Genomic DNA, 25,874 nt, shown 5'->3' with positions numbered 1-25,874 from the left:
GTATCAGTGGACTGAATTTGGGGTATTCTAATATTAAGAGGTCAGCAAAGAAGACCAAGGATATCCAGTTTGCTTAGGAAGAACACCAAGAGATTGTAATGTCCTAGAAGCCTAGCAGAGAATGTGTTTCAAAAAGGGGAGCATGGTCAACTACTTCAAATGCTGGTAATAATTCGGATAAAATGAAGTCCAACAATTGGCCATTGATTGTAACAAGATGGAGGCCACTGGAGACCTTAACAAGAGCTATTTCAGCAGAGTTTTGGAGGTGAAAGCCTTATTGAAGTTGGTTCAAGAATAAATGAAGAAAGAAGAGTTAAAGACAGAATTCATTTTGCTGTAAAGTGTGCAGAAAATGGGAGAGCAACAAAGTTAATGAAGGACCGAGAGAGGATTCTTTTTTAAGTTGGGAAAATTATTAGCATATTTGTATCGATAGATTAATCCAGTTAGAGAAGGAAAATTTGATACAGAAAAAAGAGGGGAGAATTCGTGGACCCGTGTCCTTGAGTAGGAGAAAGGGATGAGTTCTAGTGTGTAAAGGGAGTATGGCCTCCTAAGCACAGATAGTTCATCCAGAGTCATGGAAGGGAAGCCATGGGATATAGGCAGGGATGCAAGTAAATTGGATGATGTAATTATAGGAGCTTGTTAAGTTCTCCTCTGGTTCTGTTTTCTCAGTGAAGTGGCAAGCAAGGTTAGGGGTAGGGGACGAGAAAAGGCAAGGAGGTGTTGGAGATTTGATGAGAAAGGCAAAGACATGAGACAGTCATGCGGCAGAGTGAATGGAATGGGCAAATGCAGTGCTATGGTCCAGCAGCACCGAGGACCATCCTCAGAGTCTTTACACTTGGCCTTGGCTCAGCCTGGATTCTCCCTGCCCTGGATATCCACACGGCTCCCTCCTTCACTTTCATCAGGTTTCTGGTCAGATGTCATTTTAGAGGAGAAGAACAATAATTCCTATTATTTAGGAATAATATATTCCATCACTCTCTCCCCACCTACCATTCTTAATTGTTCCTCTTTAGCACTTCTCACGTGACATCTTAATCACTGGTTAATTTGTTTATTATCCATCTTCCCTAACTAGAGCAAAGCATCACAAGATAGCAGAAACTTTATGTTTTGGTCACTGCTAAAACCCCACTGCTCAAAATAATGCCTGGCTATGGAAGCCACTTGAAAGCATTTTTGAATGGATGCTTGGTAAAGAGAAACTGTTTCTGTTCTCACAGTACTTCTAACACCAAAGGTGTGGGTTTTCCATGCCAAGCGATCCTCCAATTCTCTGCAAATACCAACCGGGTATTCTACAATTTAATTCATTCTGACACTAACTTCCCAGAGTTAATGCAGACCCCACAGGTGGAGGGCTCAGTCTCCCAAGATTGCCTCTCACTTCAGGTGCCAATCAGAAGTAGTGGTTTCCAGGTTACCCACGCTTCTGTCCGACTTGGCTACAAATCAGGGGGCTCCCACAACCCCCTCCTCAGGTCCAATAATTTGATACCACTGTTCACAGAACCCGGTAAAACACTTTATTTATTATTACCGGTTAATTATAAAAGAAACAAATAAACAGCCAGATGAAGAGGTACATAGAGCAAGGTCCAGAACGGTCCCAAGTGCAGGAGTTTCTGTCCCATGGAGTTTGGGGTGCACCACGCACCCTGCATATGGGTGCATTCACCAACCCAGAAGCTCTCTGAACCCTTCTGTGCCAGGTAGTGGGGACAAAACCCAAATAATGTAACAAAAGACATTCTTATCATCCCATCCCTCAGGAAGTTCTGAGGGTTTTAGAAGCTCTGTGCTAGGAATTGGGGACAAAGACCAAATATATATTTCTTACTATATCACTACATCACAGTTGGACAGGTGGACAGGTGCCTCTGTTCAAAGAGTCGGGCTAGGACCACTTTTAAGACTCGTACGTCCTCATCACATGCTCTACCTTCAGGGCCACATTCCTTATTGTAAAGCCATTTTGAAGGGACCGACTTCACTTCCCTCACAGTCTGTTGTGCAGGGGTGGCATGGTATGGGGAGAAAGCATCCCGTTTTGGTTCAGTCTGCAGCCAGTATTTGTTGTGAACAGTGGATTTTCTTTCACCCTCCTTAGCCTCGGTTTTTACCTCTGTAAAGTGAGAATTATGAGAAGATGAAATGAGTTCATTTATGGGAAAGCCTGTTGTAAACTGTAAGGAACCAGCAAATGCTAGTTATTTCGATTTGACACTTTATAAAGGAAAATAGAAAATAATGCCAGGAAGGATGTCAAGGTTTTGCGAAAGCACTTATCTGATGAAATGCAGCGATGGTCCCTAGTCCAGACCTTAATGATGGGCTGAGTCTTAAAACTTTAAGATTCTATAATCATCTATAATCTTATAAACTTGTGTATAAATGAATCCAATGTTTACCATGGCTGGCAATGAGTGCAGTGAAACTTCCTGAAATAGCACCATTAACTCCCAAGACTCAAAGTGTTTTTTACGTATATCACCTCAATTTTCTGGATAACATACCTTTGCTATTGGGCGGGGGCAGAAATGATTGTCTTTATTTTGTTAGTGGATGTGTATCAGACCACGAAGTTCCAATCTGTAAGGGTAAATAAAGGCCTTGTCTAGCTAAAAACTATACTTATAAGTTCATTACTTGAAATTCCATGTGAATTGTCCTTCTGAAACAATGTTCCCAGTGGTAAGCAGCCCCTGGATTTTGTCCGCCTGGGCCAGGAACCGTGAATATCTTATTCATTAACTTATCTCTGGTGCCAAGTATTCAATAAATGTTGGAAGGAGGGGAATAGAAAGATGGGTGAACAATGATTAGAATGATTCATATGATAAATAAGTGGTTCAAAGGTTAGGATTCCAGCCTGAGCCATAAAATTTTACTTTATATTTGCTATGACAAATAACTTACAACTTTTTTCAATAATATTAAAACATTCATTCTTTTATTCAGTGTTTGAATGCCTACTGTGCACTGTGAATATTACAACAATCAGTCTGACATTGATGCTTCCCTCAAAGAATTTATGATTTAACAGAGAAAATAGAATATATTCACAGATAATTAAAATCCAAGGTAGAAATTGTATCACAAGTATCATAATATTTCAAAGGAGGTTACTAAAAAAGAAAACATTTTATTTAATAGAAGTGGGTTTTTTTACAATAATTTTTTACTGAAAGAAAGCTTTTTAAAAAAATATATTCAAGTATAGTTGATTTATAATGTTAATTTCTGCTGTACAGCAAAGTGATTCAGTTATATATACACACACACACACACATTCTTTTTCATATTCTTTTCCATGATGGCTTATCACAGGATATTGAATGTAGTTCCCTGTGCTGTACAGTAGGACCTTGTTGTTTATCCATCCTATATGTAATAGTTTGCCTCTGCTAACCCCAAACTCCCAATCCGTCCCTCCCCCTCCTCCTCCTCCCTCTTGGCAATCACAAGTCTCTTCTCTATTGTCTGTGAGTCTGTTTCTGTTTCGTAGATAAATTCCTTTGTGTCATATTTTAGATGCCACATATAAGTGTTATCTTACGGTATTTGTCTTTCTCTGTCTGACTTACTTCACTTAGTATAATAATCTCTAGGTCCAGCCATGTTGCTGCAAATGGCATTATTTCATTTTTATGGCTGAGTAATATTCCTTGGTATATATGTACCACATCTTCTCTATCCATTCATCTGTTGATGGCCATTTAGGTTGCTTCCATATCTTGGCTATTATAAATAGTGCTGCAATGAACACTGGGGTGCATGTATCTTTTCCAATGAGAGTTTTTGTCTTTTCTGGATATATGCCCAGGAGTGGGATTGCTGGATCATATGGCAACTCTATTTTTAGTTTTTTAAGGAACCTCCATCCTGTTCTCCACAGTGGCTGCACCAATTTACATTCCCACCAATAGTGTAGTAGAGCTCCCTTTTGAAAGAAAACTTTGAATTTGAGAGGTAGATGGAAACTTCTAATATTTATCCAGGGATCTCCTACTTACTTCAAGTTTATTTCATGTGCGTGGTTCTGATTCTCGGTCATATCTAACATCACTTAAAACTTGCAGATCTTTCCTGTCCTTTGATGTGATTTCTCACTAACACTCTGTTTACCAACCATTATTACAGTTTTTATTCAGCAGCAAATAATAGAGAAGACTGAAAGAGAGAGATTTGAAAACTTGAAATGGAGTGTTGTGGGTAGTGAAGATGTAGAGGCCCTGGTGCCGAGTCAAGCACTTAGGCTGTGAGGTCAGGGACAGTCCATTGGGCAGCGTGAAGCTCCTGCCTTTGTAGACCCCTGTCCCCCCAAGTCTCCTTAGCAGCTCCCTCACACCTTCTTCCCAACTACATCTTGGCGACTGTGAGGAATGAAAGGAAGCAACGTCTAAACTTCTCTCTTACTCCCTCTAAAGTTAAGACAAAGAAGGTCAGAGATAACTATGTTCACACCATAGAACACGTCAGTCTAATTCTATGCAATTATGATCTAAGGAAACCAGATATTAGCTCGTATTGTCATGGCCTCAAGCCCCATAATTCTGTAGACCACCACTTTTATTTAAATAAGTTCCTGCCTGGCAGGGGAGAGTCAGTAGCGCTTTGAGCTTGTGCCATTGGAACGACAAATCAAGGCCTCACTTCCACCCCAGCCACAAAGTTCAGCTCAACATCAAGACCCCTGGAAACACATAGGGCGGAAACTTGGACCACTGCTGAAAGTCATGTTCTCAGAGTTACAGATCAGCCCATCTTCATATGTGGGGATGGTCACATCAATCGCTTAGGATATTTAATAAATATTCACCCTCATGCTTACCCATTCAATAGTAATGTAAGCGCCCCTTAAGTAAGTGGGAGCACCACCAGCTCTGCTGTTATATCAATTGATTTTATATGACTTGATTTCTTAGAAATCTGGCCCCTCATCAAGTAGATATTTAGAAGGCATTGTGATACTTGGACATATATACACACATGTGCACAACATGCAAACATGTACGTGCACCTCCATGCATGCACACCAGGCCCTGTTTCTAGGCTAACTGTATGCTCCATTCGTCTGACTGTCTCTTCTGTTACTTTCCATTTTAGCAGTTCTTAAATCCAATCAGCTTGAATTCTCAGGACACTTTAAAAGAAACTTTGTTTTTACAAAAGGGGAGGGGGACAGTGGGGAGAGGGTGAGAATAATTTTTATTGAGTAGGTATAATGGGTACTCTATGCATATTCCCATGTGAATAGCATGAGTACCTTTAGAGGTAGGTAGTATCCTCACCTATATGAGAAAACTTAGGTTCAAAGACTAGTCAAGAACACGGGGCGCTTTCAGGCAGCGTTCCTTCCAGGTTTTGCTTACAAAGCATGCCTCCTAGGAGACAGGTGATTTTAAGACATTTTATCAGCACTCAGGTACTATTTCCTGGACATATGTATTTTGGGTAACATAGGAAAGATAAACAGAATAAGGCATAATTATTGCCTTGAAGAAACTTAAACCTTATGTAGGTAAAGAAGAATAAAGACTATGGAAGAAATATAGAGGAAAAATTAACTACTAAACTGTGATTCAGACTGAATTTCATAGGAGTTCACAGAAGAGCAAGGTCAAGGTCGAGGAGAGACGTCAGTGGCAGCTTTCAAGGCTACGGTCATCATTAGTTTCTCTAGTACTTGCTACCTGTGATAGAAAGTCCTTCAACTTTTGATCCCATCACTAAAAACAAAAACAACAAATACAGACATTAGTGTCATGTACAGTACTCTGATTATTTTTTGTAGTATGTTCCCAATGATGGTTGCATAACTGATGGTCACATACATGTGCGACGTATAAAGTGATGATAAAACATAAAGCACTTGAAGAGAAACGATCCCATTGATTGCCTCAGTTGTTCCACACGGAGCCGGGCTCTCCACCATGTGCCCAGGAGCGTTTGTTCCTAAAGCAAGTAAGACCGGATCTCATCTCCTCGAGCCTGAGAGCAGCTTATCCTCTGACTGCGTGTATAAATCACGCAGGGATGCTTCTCACGCAGGGAGAATTTTGTAACGCAGAATAATCTGTGGCGTCCTTTGTAAATGCTCTTCCCGGGGCTCCCCCAGACCTTGTTGAAATCATGGGGAAGCAGGGGAGCACCTGGTAAGCCACTTTCAAATGCTCTAGAAGCAACATTGATAAACTCCCCCCACCCCCACCCCCCTTCAAGGACCATCGACCCAGAGGCCAAGTCCACCGCTGCTGTGGGACTTGGCCGACTTATCTGAAGGGATGAGTTCAGATGCAGCGCCGTCCTAGCCAGGCTTCTCCCTGTACCTTCGTCCCCCCTGCAACACCAGCGGCTGCTCCCCAAGCAGTTACGATCTGGCTGAAGTGAGAAGGACACTGCTTCCTTACACCACCTTTGCCTGTTGGTCCCTCTTCTGGAGGAACTTAAAACTTTGTCTGCTTAAGGGACTATTAGTAACAGCAGGTTCTGTGGTTCCTGAACCAAACTCAGGATTGACAAGACCGAATCCTGTGGTCAGGGAATAAGGGACAAGGCTTGTTTCTAGATGCCTCTGCATATCTCTGCCTCTAGCCCGCCATGTCCTGGAAGCCCATCTCTGCACAGCTTTCCTCTGTGGGCGATAAGCTGATCTACAGTTCATTTGGGCACATTTCACTACAATTTTTGTGTTGTTTGAAAAAACAGAACTTACAATTGTACGTAGTTTCCGTCACTTATTGGAAGGTAATCTTTTCATCTTAAGTTTTAAATTAGCAGATAACAAAAAGAAATGTTTTACATATTTTTTAATCTTTAAAAAAATCATTTAAAACCTATTTTGTTCTTTGTTGCTCAGAGAAGGAAAACTACCATGCATCTAGATATATAAATAATAAATAAAAGGGATCATTTCCTCAACTACATATACACATTCCATGCCGTAACCCATCTTTAGTTTGATACATGCAGCCAAATCAATATGGCTTTTTAACAACCATATTCTTAATTTTCATAAAAATGACAGTCACTTTTCCACTGAGCCCGTCAGCTGGTATACCTTTAAGTCATTGATTTTGTGTAAGTAATCAGTTCAGTTCGCATGGAATGAAAGACAGAATGGACTGTAGATTCTGGGGAAAGACGGGACTGTAGAAGGGCTCAGGGGGTCAAGGCCTAGGGACACTCTCCCTTCTTCTGTCTGAATGCCTTGTCTTTGTGACAGGAAGGGGATAGTATTTATGAACATCCATAATGTCTGTGTGTGGGTACAAGAAAGTTAGATCCAATAGTAAGCAAGTCCTCTCCTTCTTTCCCTCGCCTGGGGCTGGGCTCTGGATAATGTAGGTGAGGGGCCAGAACTGGGCCGGAAGGGAACTCATCCTGCTCTCTATATAGGTCTGAAGTGGCTTCTTCCTGATTCCCTTGCAAAGGAGATTTAACATCCTTAACTCTACAGTATAAACTATAAATATCTATTCTTATTTTTCTCTGAATGTGGTACTCATGAAAGCAAAGACCAATCATCAAGGGTGAATTATACAATACAATAATGTTTTAATAGCTGAGAAGGGACACAAATAGTTGCAACGCCTGTGGCTAATGGATTTCCCTGGTAGGAGATAAAAGGCTGATTACACAGAGAGCAAGTGAGGACCTGGTGTGTTAATGACGATTTACAGGTCAGCTCACTTACAGGAGTGATTTAAAACGCACCATCTGTTTTCTAAATGTAGGCTGATAACTATGATTTTACAGACGGTCAATGTCTCTTCATCAAGAATTTACTTATTTGTCTTTCTGAGTCTGCTTAGTCTGGCCCTGTAACATTTCACTGACTGGACCCCCCCCCCCCCAGATTCTTTCCAAATCAAATAATTTCTAAGTTGAATGGATCGATAGTAGCCAATCTTGCTTCGTTTGACTCAGCCTTTCTCTGCCAGGTTAGAAAATTAAATCCTAATGCCCTAAAGCAGGCCTTGTATGCACTGGATTAACTTCCTTCTGATACATCTACCCTGGTACTACTGATATGCCATCCTTGAGGGAGTTAAGAAAAGAGTTACTCAAATAATTTTCAGTGTCCTGTGGTTCAAATCCAGAAACCCAGGTGAGAAAGGCTGCACCGTCGTCCACTGCTTATCTAGTTTCCTCCCATCTCCTTTTTTTCTTTTTTTCCCCTCTGTCTTTTTGCTTCTGCCCTCCAGCTCCCCATCTCCTTGCAGCCCTCACAAAACACACATACAGACACTCAGACGCTCTTCTCTTTCTCTCACATGGACAAGATAAGGGGAGGCCAGCTTTGGCCTCCACTCCTGCCCCCTTCCCCAGCTCACTGCTCTGTCCCTTCTGTCGTTAATGTGCGGTGGAATGCAAGGATTACGTGTGAGGGCTGTGGAGCCAGCCTTCTGGGTTGAGATCCCGGCTCCGTCACTTTCTAGGTACGGTGACCACGTCCAAGCTGTTCAAGTGTTCTGTGCCACAGTCTCCTCATATGAAAATGGGGTACTAATGAGACCCGCCTCAAGGGGTCGCTGTATTAAATCGTTCAACGCATTAAGCATTCAGAGCAGCGCACGATAAATGTTACCATATCTGTAATTATAGGAGACGATTGGGTGGGAGGCTTCTGGTCCTTTCTTGGGGCTGTGAATTCCGCAGGGCTCTGTAACTTACCGAAAGCTGGAAGGATGGAAAGAAGAAAAAACATTGTCAAGCCTCTCTTTCTACCTGTGTGTTGTGGCCATTCATTAGGTGAACACACGTTCTGGAGCACATACTGTGTACTAACTCCGTGGTTCTCAAAGGTAAACCCCAGCCCAGCAGTAGCAACGGCATCACCTGGGGCCTGGTTAGAAGTGCAAATTCTCCCCGTCCTCCCCTCGTCCTTCCTGCTAGGTGTTACGAATCAGAAACTCTGAAGGTGGGACCAAGGAACAGGTGTTTCCACAAGCCCTCCAGGTGTGTCTGGTATGTTAACGTTTGAGAACCACCACCCTAGATGTAGAACGTAGTCACTCTGCTGGGCACCCGGAACATAAACATGAAAAGGACCGTCTCTCTGACCTTCAGGAACACACAGTCTACTGGGAGAGGCAGATGTGTAAACAAGAACCACCAAGGATTCTGAGCGGTACAGTGGCAACACAGAACCACAAAAGAAGGGGTGGCCAAGTCTGCATTTGGGGAGGAGGGTTTGGAAATAATCCCCAAAGAAGTGATGCTTGAAATAATTCTTAGGAAAAGACTAGAACTTTTCCAGTTATAAGCAGGGGAAAGAAAGGAGTGTGCACTTGGTGATGGGTGGACCCACATACAGACCTCAACTTTGAAAAAGCAGCTCCTGGAGAGGGGGGTTTGGGTTTTTTGTTCACTGTTGGATCCCTGGGGCTGAGAACATGCCTCTGGCCCACAGGAGGCACCGGTTACCATTTGAATGATTGAACACAAAGGTCTTAAATTCCCACATATTTAATTTTCACTGAAACGTTTCTTCGCAGCATGAGATTAAAACAAATAAACCTAATTGTGAGTTCTCTGCTTTAAAGCACTATATTCCTGAAAGAGATTAGCCAATGCCTGGATTGTTTATTTCACATGCGATATCTTAAAGCACGGGTTGGCAATGGGAGACGTAGGACCTTTAAACCTGCCAGGTGGCTCAGCGAAGCCCAGAGCACTGGCTAGACACAAGCTTATGCTGAACCCGCAACTTTATCCAAACGTGCAAATTATTGATGCTTCAATAATTGATGCTTCAGAGACCAAACACATTGGTCTCTGAAATAGAAACCACATGAGGTTCCTCATTAAAATGTGAAGAACCAAATAGCCCAGGCAGCGTATTTCCTTCTGCTTTAGTTAAAATCAACTCTGCGTGCAAAAGGACTGGGTCTTGTAATTTTCTGGTCATGCTCTCAAATGCAGATGCTCACTCTTCTTTCTTCTGGATGCCAGGGCATACTTCATAGCGTCAGGAACCTCCCCAAGGGGACCTCTGCATCTTCAAACTGACCACAGCGACAGGTCTGGTGGCCGATTCAAAAGAAAGGACTTATGCCAAGTTAGACCCCAGGACTGAGATTTCCTTCCTTTCAGAGCCACTTCTAAGGAAGCCACCCTGCAGGACTTCCTCCCTAACGTCTCCACCGTACTTAGTCTGGTTTCGTGTACCCAGCTACTTACATCCCTGGCTAGCTTGCTCTGGCCTCTGATCTGACAAAGCCTCAGAGGAGGGCTGCTCTAACCTGTGCTCCTAATCAAGTGGATCAGAGATCATGGGTGTTTTCGAGGACAAAGGGACCTTGGGGATCATGGACAACCTCCCACCCTCCCCCTCACCCCATAGCCTTTTCCACTGTCTTCTAGGAACAAGAGGCTCCCAAACACTGAACGTGCAGGTGGTCTATTACGTGATGGATCTAGAAAGTGAAACACAGACTATTCTTCAACACCAAAGTTGAAATGGGTTTTCCTCTACTTCCCTTTTAGATTGAATTAGGATGAAAAAGAACCCCCAAAATGGACCCAATACGTGAAATCACATTTTAACTTTTCTCTCCGTTTGATCTGAGTTTGCTGCTCTGCAGTAATACTTTATGGTTAAACCAACCAGCCTTCCCAGTGTGGATCTGGCTTCTATCACAGAGTAGATCTGGCTGAAGAGTTGCTTGCATGTGTTTGAGAAGCACTGCCAATTTCACATCATAACACAGGTATTAGAAGTGTTCATTACAAGCTGCTTCTCTCTGGACCTCAGTTTTCAATCTTTAAAAAGAGCTAATGGGACTACAAGTCTCTTGCAGGTTAGGATTCTGTCAGTTTTAGGTCTTCCCTTCCAGAGCAGCATTAAGGAGCTAAGGAGGGATTGGAGGAGAACTGAGGGAAGGAACATGCACCACCAGGCTCGCTCTGTTGTTTTACACGGGCACACGTGCGTGTGAGCTGGTCCTTTCTTCACTTGGTTTTTATCACGAATAGATGCCCTTAGTTTCCAGGTGCACGTTCGAATTCGTTTTGTTACTAGTGATAAACAAGCAGTGAAAAGAATAATACCAACTGATTTTGTAATGCTACGTGATAATAAGAGATTTTTAGATATACTTAAGTTTTGTGTGGTTTTTTTAGAAAAAAACAGGGATATGATTTTGGATAAGAGTGTTTCTCTTTTTAGCACCCCATGTTTACAAATTAGTTCATCTGTTCATTCTGCACAGGTTTATGCTTTCTGCAAACATATTCTCTGTGCCAGTTCCTGGAATAAGCACTCGGCTGACAGAGGGAATATAGCTTCATATGATTATTCATGAAAACATTTAAAAAATACATTAAATAACTTAATAAAGTTGCAATAAAAAGAGGAACAGAGATATGTGAGATCATCCATGAGATTTCAGGCAAGAATTGAGACTTTTTACTTGAGGGTTATCACCTTGAACCCTACTGCCTATCTTCAAACATTGTGAACCCTATGGATAGAGCATTGAGCTGAACGTTTCTGAACTTGAAAACTTCGTTCTTTAAAGTTTATTTTTCTAATTTTCCAGTGCCTCAGTTTCTTTGTAAAATATATTTTTCCTTATTTCAGTCCTTGCCCCAGGAGCATCCTTAGGGTTAATATTTGTGGAGAGAATAGATTTGTTAAATATCTTGCACTTCAAAGACATCGTTGCTCTAAAATAGGGTGTAATCATTAGCTTTTAATACTTTGGTTTTGCCTAAAAAGAAATATCTAACAGCCATGTAACATTTAACACACCACAAATCCTATGTGTTCTTCACCAGTTTCATTTTTTCTGCTTGTATTTCTTTAGTTTATATTTGTTCTGGAGGAAAAGGCTAGAGGCTACACTTTTTGTGGGTGAAACTGACAGCCAGTGGTCACTGTTGAAGGCAGTATTAAGTGGATGCAGGCCACTGATGGACAGGGCATACATTCTTGACCTTCTGAGTGCGTATAGATTGGGGCCGAGGATGGGGGACAGAGTTTTATAAAATAGACCAGGGCATAGAAAAGATTTCAGTAAGCCAGTTCACACAGAAATCAGAAATCAGTGAAAACACTGGTCCCACATCACTTCATTCTGAGCTATTGACTTCACTTATCTAAATATTTGATATGTTTTATTTAATATTCTCTGCCCTCCATCATTACTGCCTCCACATCTTTCACAAAAATTACGTTCCGAAAGATATTTCCAAGTTTAACTAAACTTAGGTAAATATGAAAATTGAGGTGTGGTCTGCAGGGGAAGGTGAAAGTAACTTCCAAGGGCCAGGGGATCGTCACTGATGGCTTGGGAAAACCTGTTTGCAGAAGGGACTCATGAAAGGGATAAACAACTATGGAACAGGCTACTATCTGTCCAGAAAGGAGATTTTGAAAAAACATTAGAAGGTTAATAGGAAGACAGCAGGCCTTGGCAGTTGAGATTAATGTGAGTGTGTGACTGTGTTCACAGAGAAACACTGCCTTGTGCTGCTGGCAGTAGCATTTTTATGAAGCTGAGACTGCAATCATTAGCAAAGAAAGCATCAAAAAGTGAGGACAGAGTCAAAACAGGAGTTCTGAACAACATTAAGAACGTACAGATTTAGGAGCAGTATATTGAAATTTTAAGTTGAAAAATAAGTTCTGTTTCAGGATTTCCCATTTCCAAGATTTTGTTTAAGAATGAATTTTAAAGGATATGAGAATCACTGCCTTTGTTTTGGAGGAGTAGGAAAGTTAGAAACTATTTCATTTACATAAATTAAAATATTATCTCGATGATAAAATAATGAGACACACTTGTTTGTTTTAGGTATCTGCAGACGGGTGAAATAGAAATCACATAAACTATGATTACAGGTGAAATATGCCATATGAGTACAGACAGTATGAACACAGAATGACTTTACAGTTCAGAAATGTATTTAATAATAAGAAATTTAAGTTAATTGCAAAACAATGGTTATTTTTCTTCAATCTTAGTCTCCCAATAAAAATTATATATTAAACTACTCAGTCTATTTTGTGCTGAATTTCAAAAATAAAAGTAACTTCACTTGCTCTTTGTATATAGCTACCAAGTTTTTGTGCATGTGAAAGAATTCATTTATGAAACTAATTAACAGCAGTATTGAGAACTGATTTAAAGTAATTCTAACTCCTCATATTCTTGTTTTACAGCTTGGCTCCTCCTCTTCTGTGCCTTTTACATCTATTTTTTCTCAGCTTTTTATGACCGTTGTGGTTCCCCTCATTATTGGACAGGTAAGGTCTCCAATTCTCTCTGCTCTTTTCTTTATTAGATCAAACTGTGAATTCTTATGTAATGTCAGGACAATCGAGAGAAAAGATAGAGGAAGAGATGGTTAAATGAAAATCTAAGACTGTCAAACACAAGGTTTCCTCAGCCACAAAGGTCTCATCTTTTTATTTTTTTAATTAACATCAATCTGCTTTACAGATAGCTCTATATAGGGACACCAGCACACAATCTTGATTTTTTAAATTTATCTTCCCTTCTTTGTAGCTATGTAGCTAGCTTGGAAACATCTAGCAGATCATTACCTTGATTTCTGATAAGGTCTCAGCAATTATGACCATTTGGGGGACAACCATCTGCATTTGACTGGCTTCTTCTTATTCTCAGGCTCCTCCGATAGCAGTGATCATACTTGTGACCCTGTAGTTGATGAAATAAACATTTAATTCTATTAGCTCTTAAAATTAGACCTTAGAAAGTTTAGTTTCCCTTATCATTCTTACTGAATTAGACTCGTAGAAGAAATTCCTAACTTCTTATAACAGGCTGATGATAAGCATATAATTCAATTACGAGCATACAGATTCAAAAGCAAGGTTGTCATTGTTCTTTTCATCATAGGTGGCCACAGTAACAGCGTACAGAATTTAATGTACTGCTAAAGTGAGTGAGTCTTAGAAAAAGAGTACATTAGGATGGCAGAGAGTACAGATGTTGGGTTAAGAGCAACTAGACCCTAGCTCTTAGTTCTGCCTTTTACTTGCTGTGTGACCTTGGGCAAGTCGTTTAATCTCCTTAGCTCCAGGTTCCTAATTTATCAAACTGTGTAATAATGGGACCTATCTTGAAGGGTTGTTGTGAGGGTCAAATGAAATATGACACATGTAAAGTTTCTGTCCTCATAGAACCTGATACAGGTAAGTGCTCTATAGTTTCATCATCGTTTTCAAATTCCCTGTAGAAACGAAACAGGAAGCAACTCTTTGAGGCACTAACAATAAAAAATGGTGCGTGTATAGACATGTAATATTTACATGCTGTCTTAGGTTTTCTGGGAAATCAACTCTGAGACAGAGGTTTCCATGCAGGAAGCTGAATGGGGGAGAACCCTTGGGATCAACACCTGGGAGAGTGGGACAAGTAGGACGGAGAGGAAGGTGCCACAGCCTCAGGCTGGACCGCCCCCTCAGAGTTGTCCTGCCTAAGACACGCGTGCCTGGTTTCTCTCCTCTTGCGCTGAGCCGTCATCAGATGCTGGCTTCCTTGCCCCTCCGCGGTATGCCCTTGGGTGAGTCTGCCCTCTTAGCAGCAGTTCCCAAAGAGGAAGTCAACTGAGATCTTTCAGTCAATCAACATGCCCTGCAGATATGGGAATAAGCATCTCGTTCCTGAAGAGATGGGTCTGGGGGGCACAACACAGCATCCACTACACATGCGCTTTTTTTTTTTTTTAATTTTAATTTTAGTTTTAGGAAAGGGACTAAACTTACAGGAAAGGGGGAGGGTTTAAAAGCATTCAGAGAATACCACTTAATTAAATATACGATAATCCTTGAAAAAATATTCCCACAGTGCTGCTCGCATAACAGGTATTCTGAATAAATCTTATGGCGTCTACCTCTCTAACTCTTTGCCCATTTCCTAAACTCTAGCCTTGGCTTTTTCTCAATTGCTGCTTAATTTTTCTGTTTAGAATGTCTTTCTACCCACCCTCCCACTGCAACCCATTGCTCATTGGGCTCTTTAATTCATACCTTCTTGGGACCACCTACCTGAAGTACGTTTCCCTTTTACTCTTTATTGTGACACCTTGTTTGAGTCCTTTCTTGGCCTTTGTCACAATATATACTTATCTTTTTTTTGCTTGTTAACGGTTGGTCTCCCTCATTAGACGGTAAGCTTTATGAGTACAGGAACCACATTTGCTTTGTTTGCCATTACATACCCAGACCGTAGGCACCCAATAAATACGTGTTGGATGAGGGAGGGAGGGAGTGAGTGCATGAGAGGTCTACGATCACTTAGGGAAATGCTGTGTCTTATAGAGGAACCTACCTGCCCTGCTCAGCTCTGGACAGTATTAGTTTAAACCCATATTTATTCTCTTGGTTCTGAAATTAATTCCATATAATAACTCGGGGCTCACACATTCTTCTCTAAGTGGATCTCAGAAACAATCTCTCTTAATAATAAATGTTTGTCTTCAATTATATGGACAAAACAAACTTTGTCTACACTATTCAATGGATTTTTAAAATATATAGTGTTCTTTTATTTATGTAATTAAGACTATTTATCCAGAGAGAATAATGAATTGTTAGATTGCTTGCATGCCCAGTAGTAAAGTATTACAGTAAATTATAAAGCGGTAAAGGTAGTCAAAAAGCAAGAGGGCTGGTTTTTGAAAAGTTCTCTAGTACCAAAGTACCCTAATAGCTTTTTTCAAAGAGGAAACCTTTATGTTTGCAACTACTTACAAACAAACAGTTCTCTGTGTTTGCATCTACCTCTTATATTCTAGTCTTGGGAATTCACAGTCACACCCCCGGTCTCTCCCCCTAGAAGCCACCCTGCCTCCTCACGTCCTTACTCCCTCACATCCAGGCAGGCACTTAAATGCCACCATTTCTGCCTCCAAAATCTTTCAGCAGCCTCGTGCATGCCAGAGAGGGTGCAACACCTTCACCATCTCTTGTCTAAATCACTGCACCTCCCAGCCCTGTCTCTCTGCTGGGAATCTCTTCCAGTCCCCATCTAATGTGTTCACCGCTCCAGGGTAGTCCTAAAAAACAAACCAGATTATGTTATTCCTCTCCTTAGAAGCTTCCCTCATGGTTCCCTGTCGCCCACTCCTCGTGTGGCCCGCAAAGCCCCTCACAGTTTGACCCCAGCCTGTCCCCTCCCACCACCCCTTCACATGGGCTCCTCTTCTGCCATGCGGTGTGCCCACTACCCCCTCACCCGACCGTGCCCCTTCACTGCTCCGTGCCTTTTATCTCGTTGTTGCCATCGTCTCTGCCAGCAAACTCCTCTTCGTTCCTAAAGACTCAAGACAGAGAGGCCCTCTGATGTGCTCTGACTCCCTGGGCCTAGAGTAAACTCCAGTTCTCCCATCTTACTTCACCCGTCGTATTTATCGGGAGAGACAGTAATGTACCCGTGAGCTTCCAGGAAGCGGAAACTCTCTCATAAGTATATTTAATAGCATACTCAGTAGTTGGGTGTAAGCTGTATAAAAACATTGGCTGAAGAAAACTTTGAACCTATCCCCTCAGTGCCCCCAGCAGCCATTTCCCCTAGGTCTCCAGCTTCACTAGAGAGAAACATACGATCGGTTCTCATCTTGTTTTCAATTCATGACCCCACATTTAAAATGTCATTCAGTACTTTCCAGATATCTTACTCTGCTTCCTTACAGGATTATTTCACCCTGTCCTCTATTTTCAAGTCCCTTTTACTTCCTCTAACACTCTCCCACTTGCCCATTACCCTTGGGTCTCACGGACTTTGCTTCTGTTTTCTGAAAGCGGCCAGCCTCGATGCTGCCTTAGAACCTTTGCACTGGCTGGTACTTCTGTTTGGAGCACCTCTCACCTGTCACCTCCTCAGACAGACCTTTCCTCGCCCTTCCTCCAGAGGCTACCCACTCGATCACTCGTGTATTATCCAGTTTAAACCTCTACTGTGTATGGATCATTATCTGCTTCTCATTTATTTGTTGTTTCTGCTTTTTATTTATCTCCTCAAAAACATGAGCTCCATGAGACCAGGGACCTTGTCTGCTCTTTTATCTCTCTGCTCATTTGTAATTGACTGACAGACCTAACCTCTGTGATGCAATCTTTGAAGCCCTCATTAGAAGTGCTCAGTGTACTATTTACTTCAGAGGAATCAGATTCCTGGCAACGTAGCCTCATTTCTCCACTGTAATCACATCGTGGTTACAATGCCACACTGTGAAAATAAACATCTCCATAGACTTTTACATGTATCTTTAAATGAGATTTTATTGTTACCTTTTAAATAAACAATGGGAACTAGAGGGAGAAGAAAAAGACCAGGAAGGGTGAGTTGAAAATATTTTCCATAATCTTTTAGTGATGATAAAACTTCATCATTCCATTTTTTTATTTATATTTCTGAGAGTGGATTTTCTTTTCTTTTTTGTGTGTGTTTTCTCCAAACAGTACTTCTTTGGGGTTGAAATCATTATTGACTGACTGTGATGTGACGTGAGGTCCAGTTTGGTCTTTGCCCCTGCTTGGCTATACACACGACTTCTACGACCTCACTTACCTCATTTGTAGGATGAGGAGTTTAATATCTTCCAGCTTGAAGATGCTGTGACTCTGTGAGATAAGATTAGTCTTTCCATAGATGGTTGGGAGATTGTTGCTTCTGTCAATTCTAGAAAGAAATAAAATGTGTGTTATTGTAATATTTCTTCTCTTCTGATAAAGCCTTCAATATATCTAAGTGCTTGTGACAAATACTTACTTTATGCATTAAATTTGAGAGATTTATGAATAAATGTTAATGAAATTGAATTTCCAGCACCTTTGAAAAATATTTTTTAAAACAGCACGCTAGGGCTTCCCTGGTGGCGCAGCGGTTGAGAGTCTGCCTGCCAATGCAGGGGACACGGGTTCGAGCCCTGGTCTGGGAAGATCCCACATGCCGCGGAGCAACTAAGCCTGTGTGCCACAACTACTGAGCTTGCGCGTCTGGAGCCTGTGCTCCGCAACGAGAGGCTGCGATAGTGAGAGGCCCGCGCACCGCGATGAAGAGTAGCCCCCACTTGCCGCAACTAGAGAAAGCCCTCGCACAGAAACGAAGACCCAACACAGCCAAAAAATAAATAAATAAAGTGAAATTCTTTAAAAAAAAAAAAAAAAAGCACGCTAAACCCCACTTTTCTTTAAATAAATTAATAGTAAAAAAAAAGCATATTATTTATCATTTATGCATTCTCTAGTCTTTCATTAGTGATTTGTTTCACAGTTTGAGATTGGCTTTTCATATTAAATAATATCCAGCTAGAGCTGCAGTTAACGTTATTAATGCTAGTAAAATTTTGCATTTATAAAATTAGATATGAACGGTTTTCATGGCTTCACTTGAATTGCTTTGAAAGAAGAGTGACTTTTACATTATGCAGTGGGATGTATTGCTGAACAGTGCTGTGAGAGAAACATCACCAAACTGGGACTTGGAAATAAGAATAGCCACCATTTACCGCGTACAGTCCCTGGTTCTAAAGCATTTTATATTTATTTAATTACTTAGTCCTCACTACAACTACTATTATATCCATTTTAGAGATGAGGCGTAGGGAAGTTAAGGAATTTGCCCAAGATGACAAAGTAAGAAGCTCCAAAGTCTGTAACTTGAACCCCTACGCTATTATTCCCTCAGGAAATAGAGGTCAGAGCCCTGCTCATCCACCTGACTAGCTTTTTAACATTTTATTCAAGCTGTTTGGGGTCTCTCTGCCCTTGTTTACAACTGTAAACTGAGCAGGATAATATCTGCATGACCTTGCTCCTGAGAATGGAAGTAAATAATAGAGGGAAAGAATTTTTGAAAAGTGCAGTAGATGATGGGTGCTTCTTGTATTCATCTATTATTATTGTTTCTACCTTTTTTAGAAAGTGTACAGATATTATTTTGAATCTATTCAATATTTAATAAGCGTTACATAATTGGATTTGATATCATATCCCTTACTATACATTTCAACAGAATATTAATGAAGAAACAAAGCAGTTTATGAAAATGTATGTATTCAGTGGAATAGAGGATAAAAATTGAAGATAACAAAAAAAGAAGCAGACTCACAGATGTAGACAACAAACAAGTGGTTAACAGTGGGGAGGGGGTGGGATAATATAGGGGTGGGGGAACGGGAGGAACAAACTATTGGGTGTAAGATAGGCTCAGGGATGTATTGCACAATACAGGGAATAGAGTCAATATTTTGTAATAACTGTAAGTGGAAAGCAACCTTTAAAAATTGTATTAAAATTTAAAAAAATGTTTTTAAATAAAAACACACGAAGAAAATAATCTTAAAAAAATTGAAGCCACCTGAAGAAATTTTAAAATTCAGACTTAACATGAAAACTTATCCATTATATATCCCCACTCAAGAATCAATTTATAAGTGTAGAGACAGAGTAGAAAGAAAAACACAAGAAAATACCCTGAGAAAAAAAATGAAGAAAACAAAATGATGGCTGTTACACTTCTCACTTACCTCTGCATATCAACCTTCTTCACCTAAGATGTGTTATTTTTCCAGGGGTTCAGCTTGGAGGTCATGCAGTAATTGACGTGTCACTCAGCTTATCAGAAGTACAGGGATTCAAATTTTAGTTCCCCTTTAACCTTTCCTTGTACTTAATTTTAAATAAAGAAAATCAAAATGTAGAAGGTGAGACAATAAAATAAAAAGTTTCCTGAGGAGGATTTTTTTTCCCCTTCTCTCTCCACAGGGAAAAGCAAAAAAGTCACTTAATTTTGAATGCATGCGTTTCTGTGAGCTAGAGTTTAGAAGAAAGGCATTTTGGCTAGGAGGATGCAGGATGCAGGATTTGGAGCCTGTGTTTCTTGCCTATTGAAAGAATCCTAATATACTATGAGACTTTGAGTACTTTGTAATGAAGAAAGAGGTAATAAGGTTGACTAAGTCAAATCACAGCTTATAAAGTTGACTGATGAGTACAGATTTGTCTTGGTTTTTAAAATGGCTTTGACTTTCGAGTTACACCTCATTCAAATTTATTTGTTTATTTTGTCAGAGGGGTCGATGGTAGTGGAAGAAGATGCTTTTATCGGGTTGGCCAAAAGGTTCATTCAGTTTTTTCTGTAAGATGGCTCTAGTAGCACTTAGTTGTCTTTAACTTCATTTGAAACAATTTTGTTAGATTGTATGTGACAGCTGTCATATCAGTGTGCACTTAAAAAAAAGACTTATCAAAATTGGTGAACTTTTGTGTAGCCATTTTAATATTGAAGATGGAAGAAAAAAAGCAACATTTTCAGCATATTATGCTTTATTATTTCAAGAAAGATAAAAATGCAACTGAAACGCAAAGAAAGATTTGTCCAGTGTATGGAGAAGGTGCTGTGACTGACTGAGCATGTCAAAAGTGCTTTACGAAGTTTTGTGCTGGAGATTTCTCGCTGGATGATGCCCCATGGTCAGGTAGACCAGTTGAAGTTGATAGCGATCAAATCGAGACATTAATTGAAAACAATCAATGTTATAACACATGGGAGAGAGCCGACATACTCAAAATATCCACATCAAGCGCTGAAAATCATTTGCACCAGCTTGGTTATGTGAATCACTTTGATGTTTGGGTTCTACATAAGTTAAGTGAAAAAAACCTTCTTGACCATATTTCCACATGCGATTCTCTACTGAAACGTGATGAAAACATTCCGTTTTTGAAACATGACTAAAAAACTTGATTTAACATTTAACATTTAAACATTTAAATGTTAACATTTAAACATTTAATTTAACATTTAAACCCTCGTTCTCCTCCCACCCCTCCCAACCTTCAAGGTGTTGCACCTGTACTTCATACCAAAGTCTCATGATTTTTTATAAATGCAAAAACATTCCGTTTTTGAAACAAATCGTGAGGGGCAATGAAAAGTGGGGGGTACTGTACAATAATGTGGAACGGAAGAGATCATGGGGCAAGCAAAATGAACCACCACCAAGCACACCAAAGGCCAGTATTCATCCAAAGAAGGTGATGTTGTGTATATGGTGGGATTGGAAGGGAGTCCTCTATTATGAGCTCCTTCTGGAAAACCGAGCAATTAATTCCAACAAGTACTGCTCCCTATTAGACCAACTGAAAGCAGCACTCGATGAAAAGCGCCCAGAATTAGTCAACAGAAAATACATAATCTTCTATCAGGATAATGCAAGACTGCATGTTTCTTTGATGACCAGGCAAAAACTGTTACAGTTTGGCTGGGAAGTTCTGATTCATCCTCTGCATTCACCAGACATTGCACCTTCAGATTTCCATTTATTTCGGTCTTTAAAAAATTCTCTTAATGGAAAAAATTTCAATTCCCTGGAAGACTGTAAAAGGCACCTGGAACAGTTCTTTGCTCAAAAAGATAAAAAGTTTTGGGAAGATGGAATTATGAAGTTGCCTGAAAAATGGGAGAAGGTAGTGGAACAAAAGGGTGAATGTGTTGTTCGATAAAGTTCTTTGAAAATGAAAAATGTGTCTTTTATTTTTACTTAAAAACCGAAGGCACTTTTTGGCCAACCCAATACTTTTGGAATTGGGATCATACATTCTATGACCTATTGCAAAGAGAGGACTTCTGTGTTTTTAACCATTATATATTAAAACAAAATTGGAGGATAGTATCAATCTCAATAACTGTGTAATTTCCATTTATTTTATTTCCTAAAGAAGTTGGGTTGCACTGAATTGGACCAATTACCAGCTTTATGCTACCAGAAACAACAGATTATGAAATGACCTTTTAAGTGAAGTCTCTGTAGCCTTCTATTAAGCAACTACCCCCATGGTGACATATCTGAACATGGGACTATCTGGGTCCCTCAGGCACCAAAATTTGTGTGCTAATACATCAGTCCATAATACTATGTGACAGACTTACTCTTTTTTTTTTTTTTAATTTAATTTTATTTTTTTTAAACATCTTTATTGAAGTATAATTGCCTTACAATAGTGTGTTAGCTTCTGCTTTATAACAAAGTGAATCAGTTATACATATACAATATGTTCCCATTTCTCTTCCCTCTTGCATCTCCCTCCCTCCCACCCTCCCCATCCCACCCCTCTAGGTGGTCACAAAGCACCGAGCTGATCTCCCTGTGCTGTGCGGCTGCTTCCCACTAGTTATCTATTTTACATTTGGTAGTGTATATATGTCCATGACACTCTCTTACCCTGTCACATCTCACCCCACCCCCTCCCCATATCCTCAAGTCCATTCTCTAGTAGGGACAGACTTACTCTTATTTCTCTCTACCTCACTACATTTAAACTTTAAAGAAAGAAATGAACACTAGATAAATTACTATGGTTTCGGATCACTTGCGCAAAAACGAAACATGATTTTTTATAAATGCAGCTGTAACTTTAATTACAAGATCTACTTTTTAAAAATATTTGACCACTATTTATATATAAAACCCTCGTTCTCCTCCCACCCCACCCAACCTTCAAGGTGCTGCACCTGTACTTCATACCAACTGGTCAGCTTTCTGCCCTGACACCCTTTTTCAACACTTGTTTTACTTACTGAGTCCTTGAGATCGGAGGAAATCGATCCAATAGCCGTTTGTTCACAGGTTCTCTGGAGAGTCGTTTATTTGTTCTTGAGTATCTGTGAAGGCATGCCTCATTGCGAATTAAGCCTTTTTAGTGACAGAGTGGAAGATGACAGAACCCCATCAGCCTTGTCAGGAGAAGTTCCCTGACCTCATTATTGCTAATGGATTATGGTAATTCAGCCTGTTGTGAAACCTCATGTTCAATTATGCAGGATAATGAGTGACTCAAAACTTAATGTCTCTCAACTCTAGTCTTCATTATCGGGTTTGTTCAGCTTCTTTCAAAAGCCAAAGGTTTTAAATAGAGTGGTTCCCTTTTATATCCAAACTTCAAGTTATCGCCAATGTTCAGGCTGTCCTGATTTGAAACATCTGACTTGATTTTAAAATATGAGAGGATTGCCATATAACTTCATATTTCACTTATCCTTTTGTAGGAAAGTTAGGACAGGTTTATTCATTTTTAAGTGTTAATTCTGGAATTCTAAAAGCATGCAAATGGCATTTGTCTTTGGATTCACAAAAACTCTAGATATTCAGAGTCTGAATTATTTAAACTCCCACAACACATGCACTTTTGCTTTTCAAGCATGTTATAATTTAATTAAAAACTTCTGGTGCATTGCTAGCATTTTAAATATTAATATGTTCCATGGATCATTTTCGATTATCTACTGTCTTGAAATTCTTGAAGATGTCAGATTGTTAAGATTCCCAAAGTTGCACTTGGAATTGTCCATCGAGGCAAAGGGGGCTGTGATAATTACACACATCCATTAGGATCAGCAGAAGAGATAAACTTTGGGGAGGCTTAATGGGCATGTCTCAGTGACAGCTAGCAAAGAGCATTTGGCATGATTAAGGATGGGTTTGAATGCAGTGGAAAATATACTCTCATTATGGACACCAGTGGAAGTTGCACTACAAATGTTAAATGCCCCAGGAGAAGAGTGGTGTGGCAGGGAAGCTTTGAAATCCACTGTGGCCATCATCCAAATTATTCTCTCTCCTTTATGTCTTTCTGCTGTCAGAATCACTTTGCAATGCCCAATTCAACTCCCTCCATCTCTGAAAAGAGGCAACCTGTTGGTCTCTGTGTTTCAGATTGTCCGAAGATACATCAAGGACTGGCTTGAAAGAAAGAAGCCTCCTTTTGGTGCTGTCAGCAGCAGTGTGCTCCTCATGATCATCTACACAACCTTCTGCGACACGTTCTCGAACCCAAATATCGACCTGGATAAATTCAGTCTGATTCTCATACTGTTCATAAGTAAGTTGGAAGGTGGGATATCCTTGCTGTCTCCTCAGCCTCCTCAACAGCAAAGCAAAGCCATCTGTGGTCCCTAAATTCATTGCCAATGTTCATTTGATTAGAAAGGGATACTTGGTTTTGTGTTGCATGTACGGACTCAGTGACTTTATCGTATGTATCTGTTCTTGAAAAAGACATCAGTTATGCACTTATGACCTAATCTCCTTTGTTTTTTATGTCTGATTTACAATAGTTGATGCCAGATGAAAGAAGCCATAATAGCTGTCAAATTCAAATGCTAGATTGAGCACTTTTTTGCCAATTTATTTTATTGTAACTTGAGGCTAATCTTACCCTTTATTGTGAATTAAAAGTAGGATTTATAATATATGGTACTGTTGTTTTCTAAGTATAGTAATTGGCTGCATTGGTTAAAATGTGACTATTTACATAATGTTTTCTATTAAAATATACCCAAAGTAATATCATTTCATTTTAAGAAGCAGCAGGCTATAAAATGCAAGTAACTGCTGGGGCCCAAAACTAACCTTTTGTTCTATTTACCCAGTAATACCAAAGACTACTTTGGTAATTATAATATCAAAGAATGTTTTGTTATTAAAATCAACATGAGTCATTCCAAAATATATGTTATATGCTACCACATTAATGCTATTTGCTGTTATTCATAGTACAAACCAGCTCTTCCTAAATTGAACAAATAACCAAACTTTAAATCAAAGAGGGTTTTAGAGTTACCCTGAGTAGCAAATATCATAGGTTGTATCTGAGGATATCTTCACTAAGAACAAGTTGAGGGACTTCCCTGGCAGTCCAGTGGTTAAGACTCTGCACTTCCACTGCGGGGGGCCCAGGTGCGCTTTCACTGCAGGGGACCCGGGTTCGATCCCTGGTTGGAGAACTAAGATCCCGCATGCTGCGAGGCGTGGAAAAACTAAAATAAAAAGAACAAGTTGAGTCCCACTAGTTTAAATGATTCTGTCAGTTTAGCAATGTGTGTGTGTTTCACTTATTCGTTTATTTTTCTATTTGAATTCCCATAAGTTTCAGATAAAACGAAGCATACCAGTAAGTATGCTACAGATACTGATTTTACAGTGCTAATTTAGATTTAATCTTTTTTTTTTTCTTCAGTCTGTTCCATTCAGCTGAGTTTTATGCTTTTAACATTCATCTTTTCAACGAGGTAAGTGATTTGGTATCTCTTGTTGTTAATTTCCTAATTGACGAATCATGCTCTTGACTTGGCTTCTAGGCCCCTACATTCTTCTACCTGGTCTCCTGTCTCCTGACTGTTCCATCTTGCTCCTGCCGCCCTCAAGTTGTAGAAGTTACCGAAGGATCTGTTCTTGGCCCTCGTTTCATTATTCACATTTTGTGCTTAGGCAGCCTCCTCCGTTCTACTGGCTTGAGCTCTCAGCTTCCTGCTGATGAAGCCTAGACCTTCCACTGCACTGTTTTCTGGAGCTCTGGCACTGCTCGTCACTTACCATTTGGATATCTTCACCTGACTGTCTTAACAAGACCTCAGACTCAAAATATCCAAAATGGAATTAATCTTTTTCCCCAGTACTTCCTCTTTCTCTCATATTTTTTAATGGAACTACCATCCACGGAGTTACTCAGACTGGAATCCTTCACATTATTATTTTTTAAATGTCTTGATCCTACCTCAGTAATAATATTTCTTGTGCTTTCAAAGCCTCTTCCCTAATTCAGGCTCTTGTTGCCTCTTTCTCCCTAGACTATTGCCATGGATGTCTTACCGTTATTCTTCATTTCCAGACTGAACTCTTCTTGTGTATTTCATACTACTTCCAATAACTCAGAGTCCGGATAATAGGTCTCCTGTTCAGAGACCTTCAATGGTCATCCAGTGCCTGCAGAATGAGGTTCATTGTGGGGGGGCTAAGTGAACCACTACTAGCATTCACACTATCTAAGCTTTAGGTTGAGGTAAAATCTTTGCTGTTCCCTGGAAGAACCTCAAGCA

The 25,874-nt window shown here is 40.2% G+C and overlaps 1 protein-coding gene across 3 annotated transcripts in view; it reads left to right on the top strand.

Annotated features, from left to right (window-relative positions):
* SLC10A7 (solute carrier family 10 member 7) overlaps positions 1-25,874 on the top strand; it is a 264,253-nt gene that overhangs the window by 183,010 nt on the left and 55,369 nt on the right. For all 3 annotated transcript variants that reach the window (XR_009008398.1, XM_007189382.2, XM_007189381.2), the window contains 3 exons: positions 13,190-13,273; positions 23,713-23,878; positions 25,016-25,067. Coding sequence is in view for 2 of the 3 variants with exons in the window: in XM_007189382.2 (XP_007189444.2) it covers positions 13,190-13,273; positions 23,713-23,878; positions 25,016-25,067 (302 nt within the window). In the remaining variant the exon portion in view is untranslated. The remainder of the gene's footprint in view (positions 1-13,189; positions 13,274-23,712; positions 23,879-25,015; positions 25,068-25,874) is intronic.

This window comes from Balaenoptera acutorostrata, chromosome 5 (genome assembly GCF_949987535.1).
Source record: "Balaenoptera acutorostrata chromosome 5, mBalAcu1.1, whole genome shotgun sequence".
In the NCBI taxonomy this organism is placed as follows: domain Eukaryota; kingdom Metazoa; phylum Chordata; class Mammalia; order Artiodactyla; family Balaenopteridae; genus Balaenoptera; species Balaenoptera acutorostrata.
The sequence above is the reverse complement of the archived record's forward strand: the minus strand, read 5'-3'. Positions and strand labels throughout refer to the sequence as shown.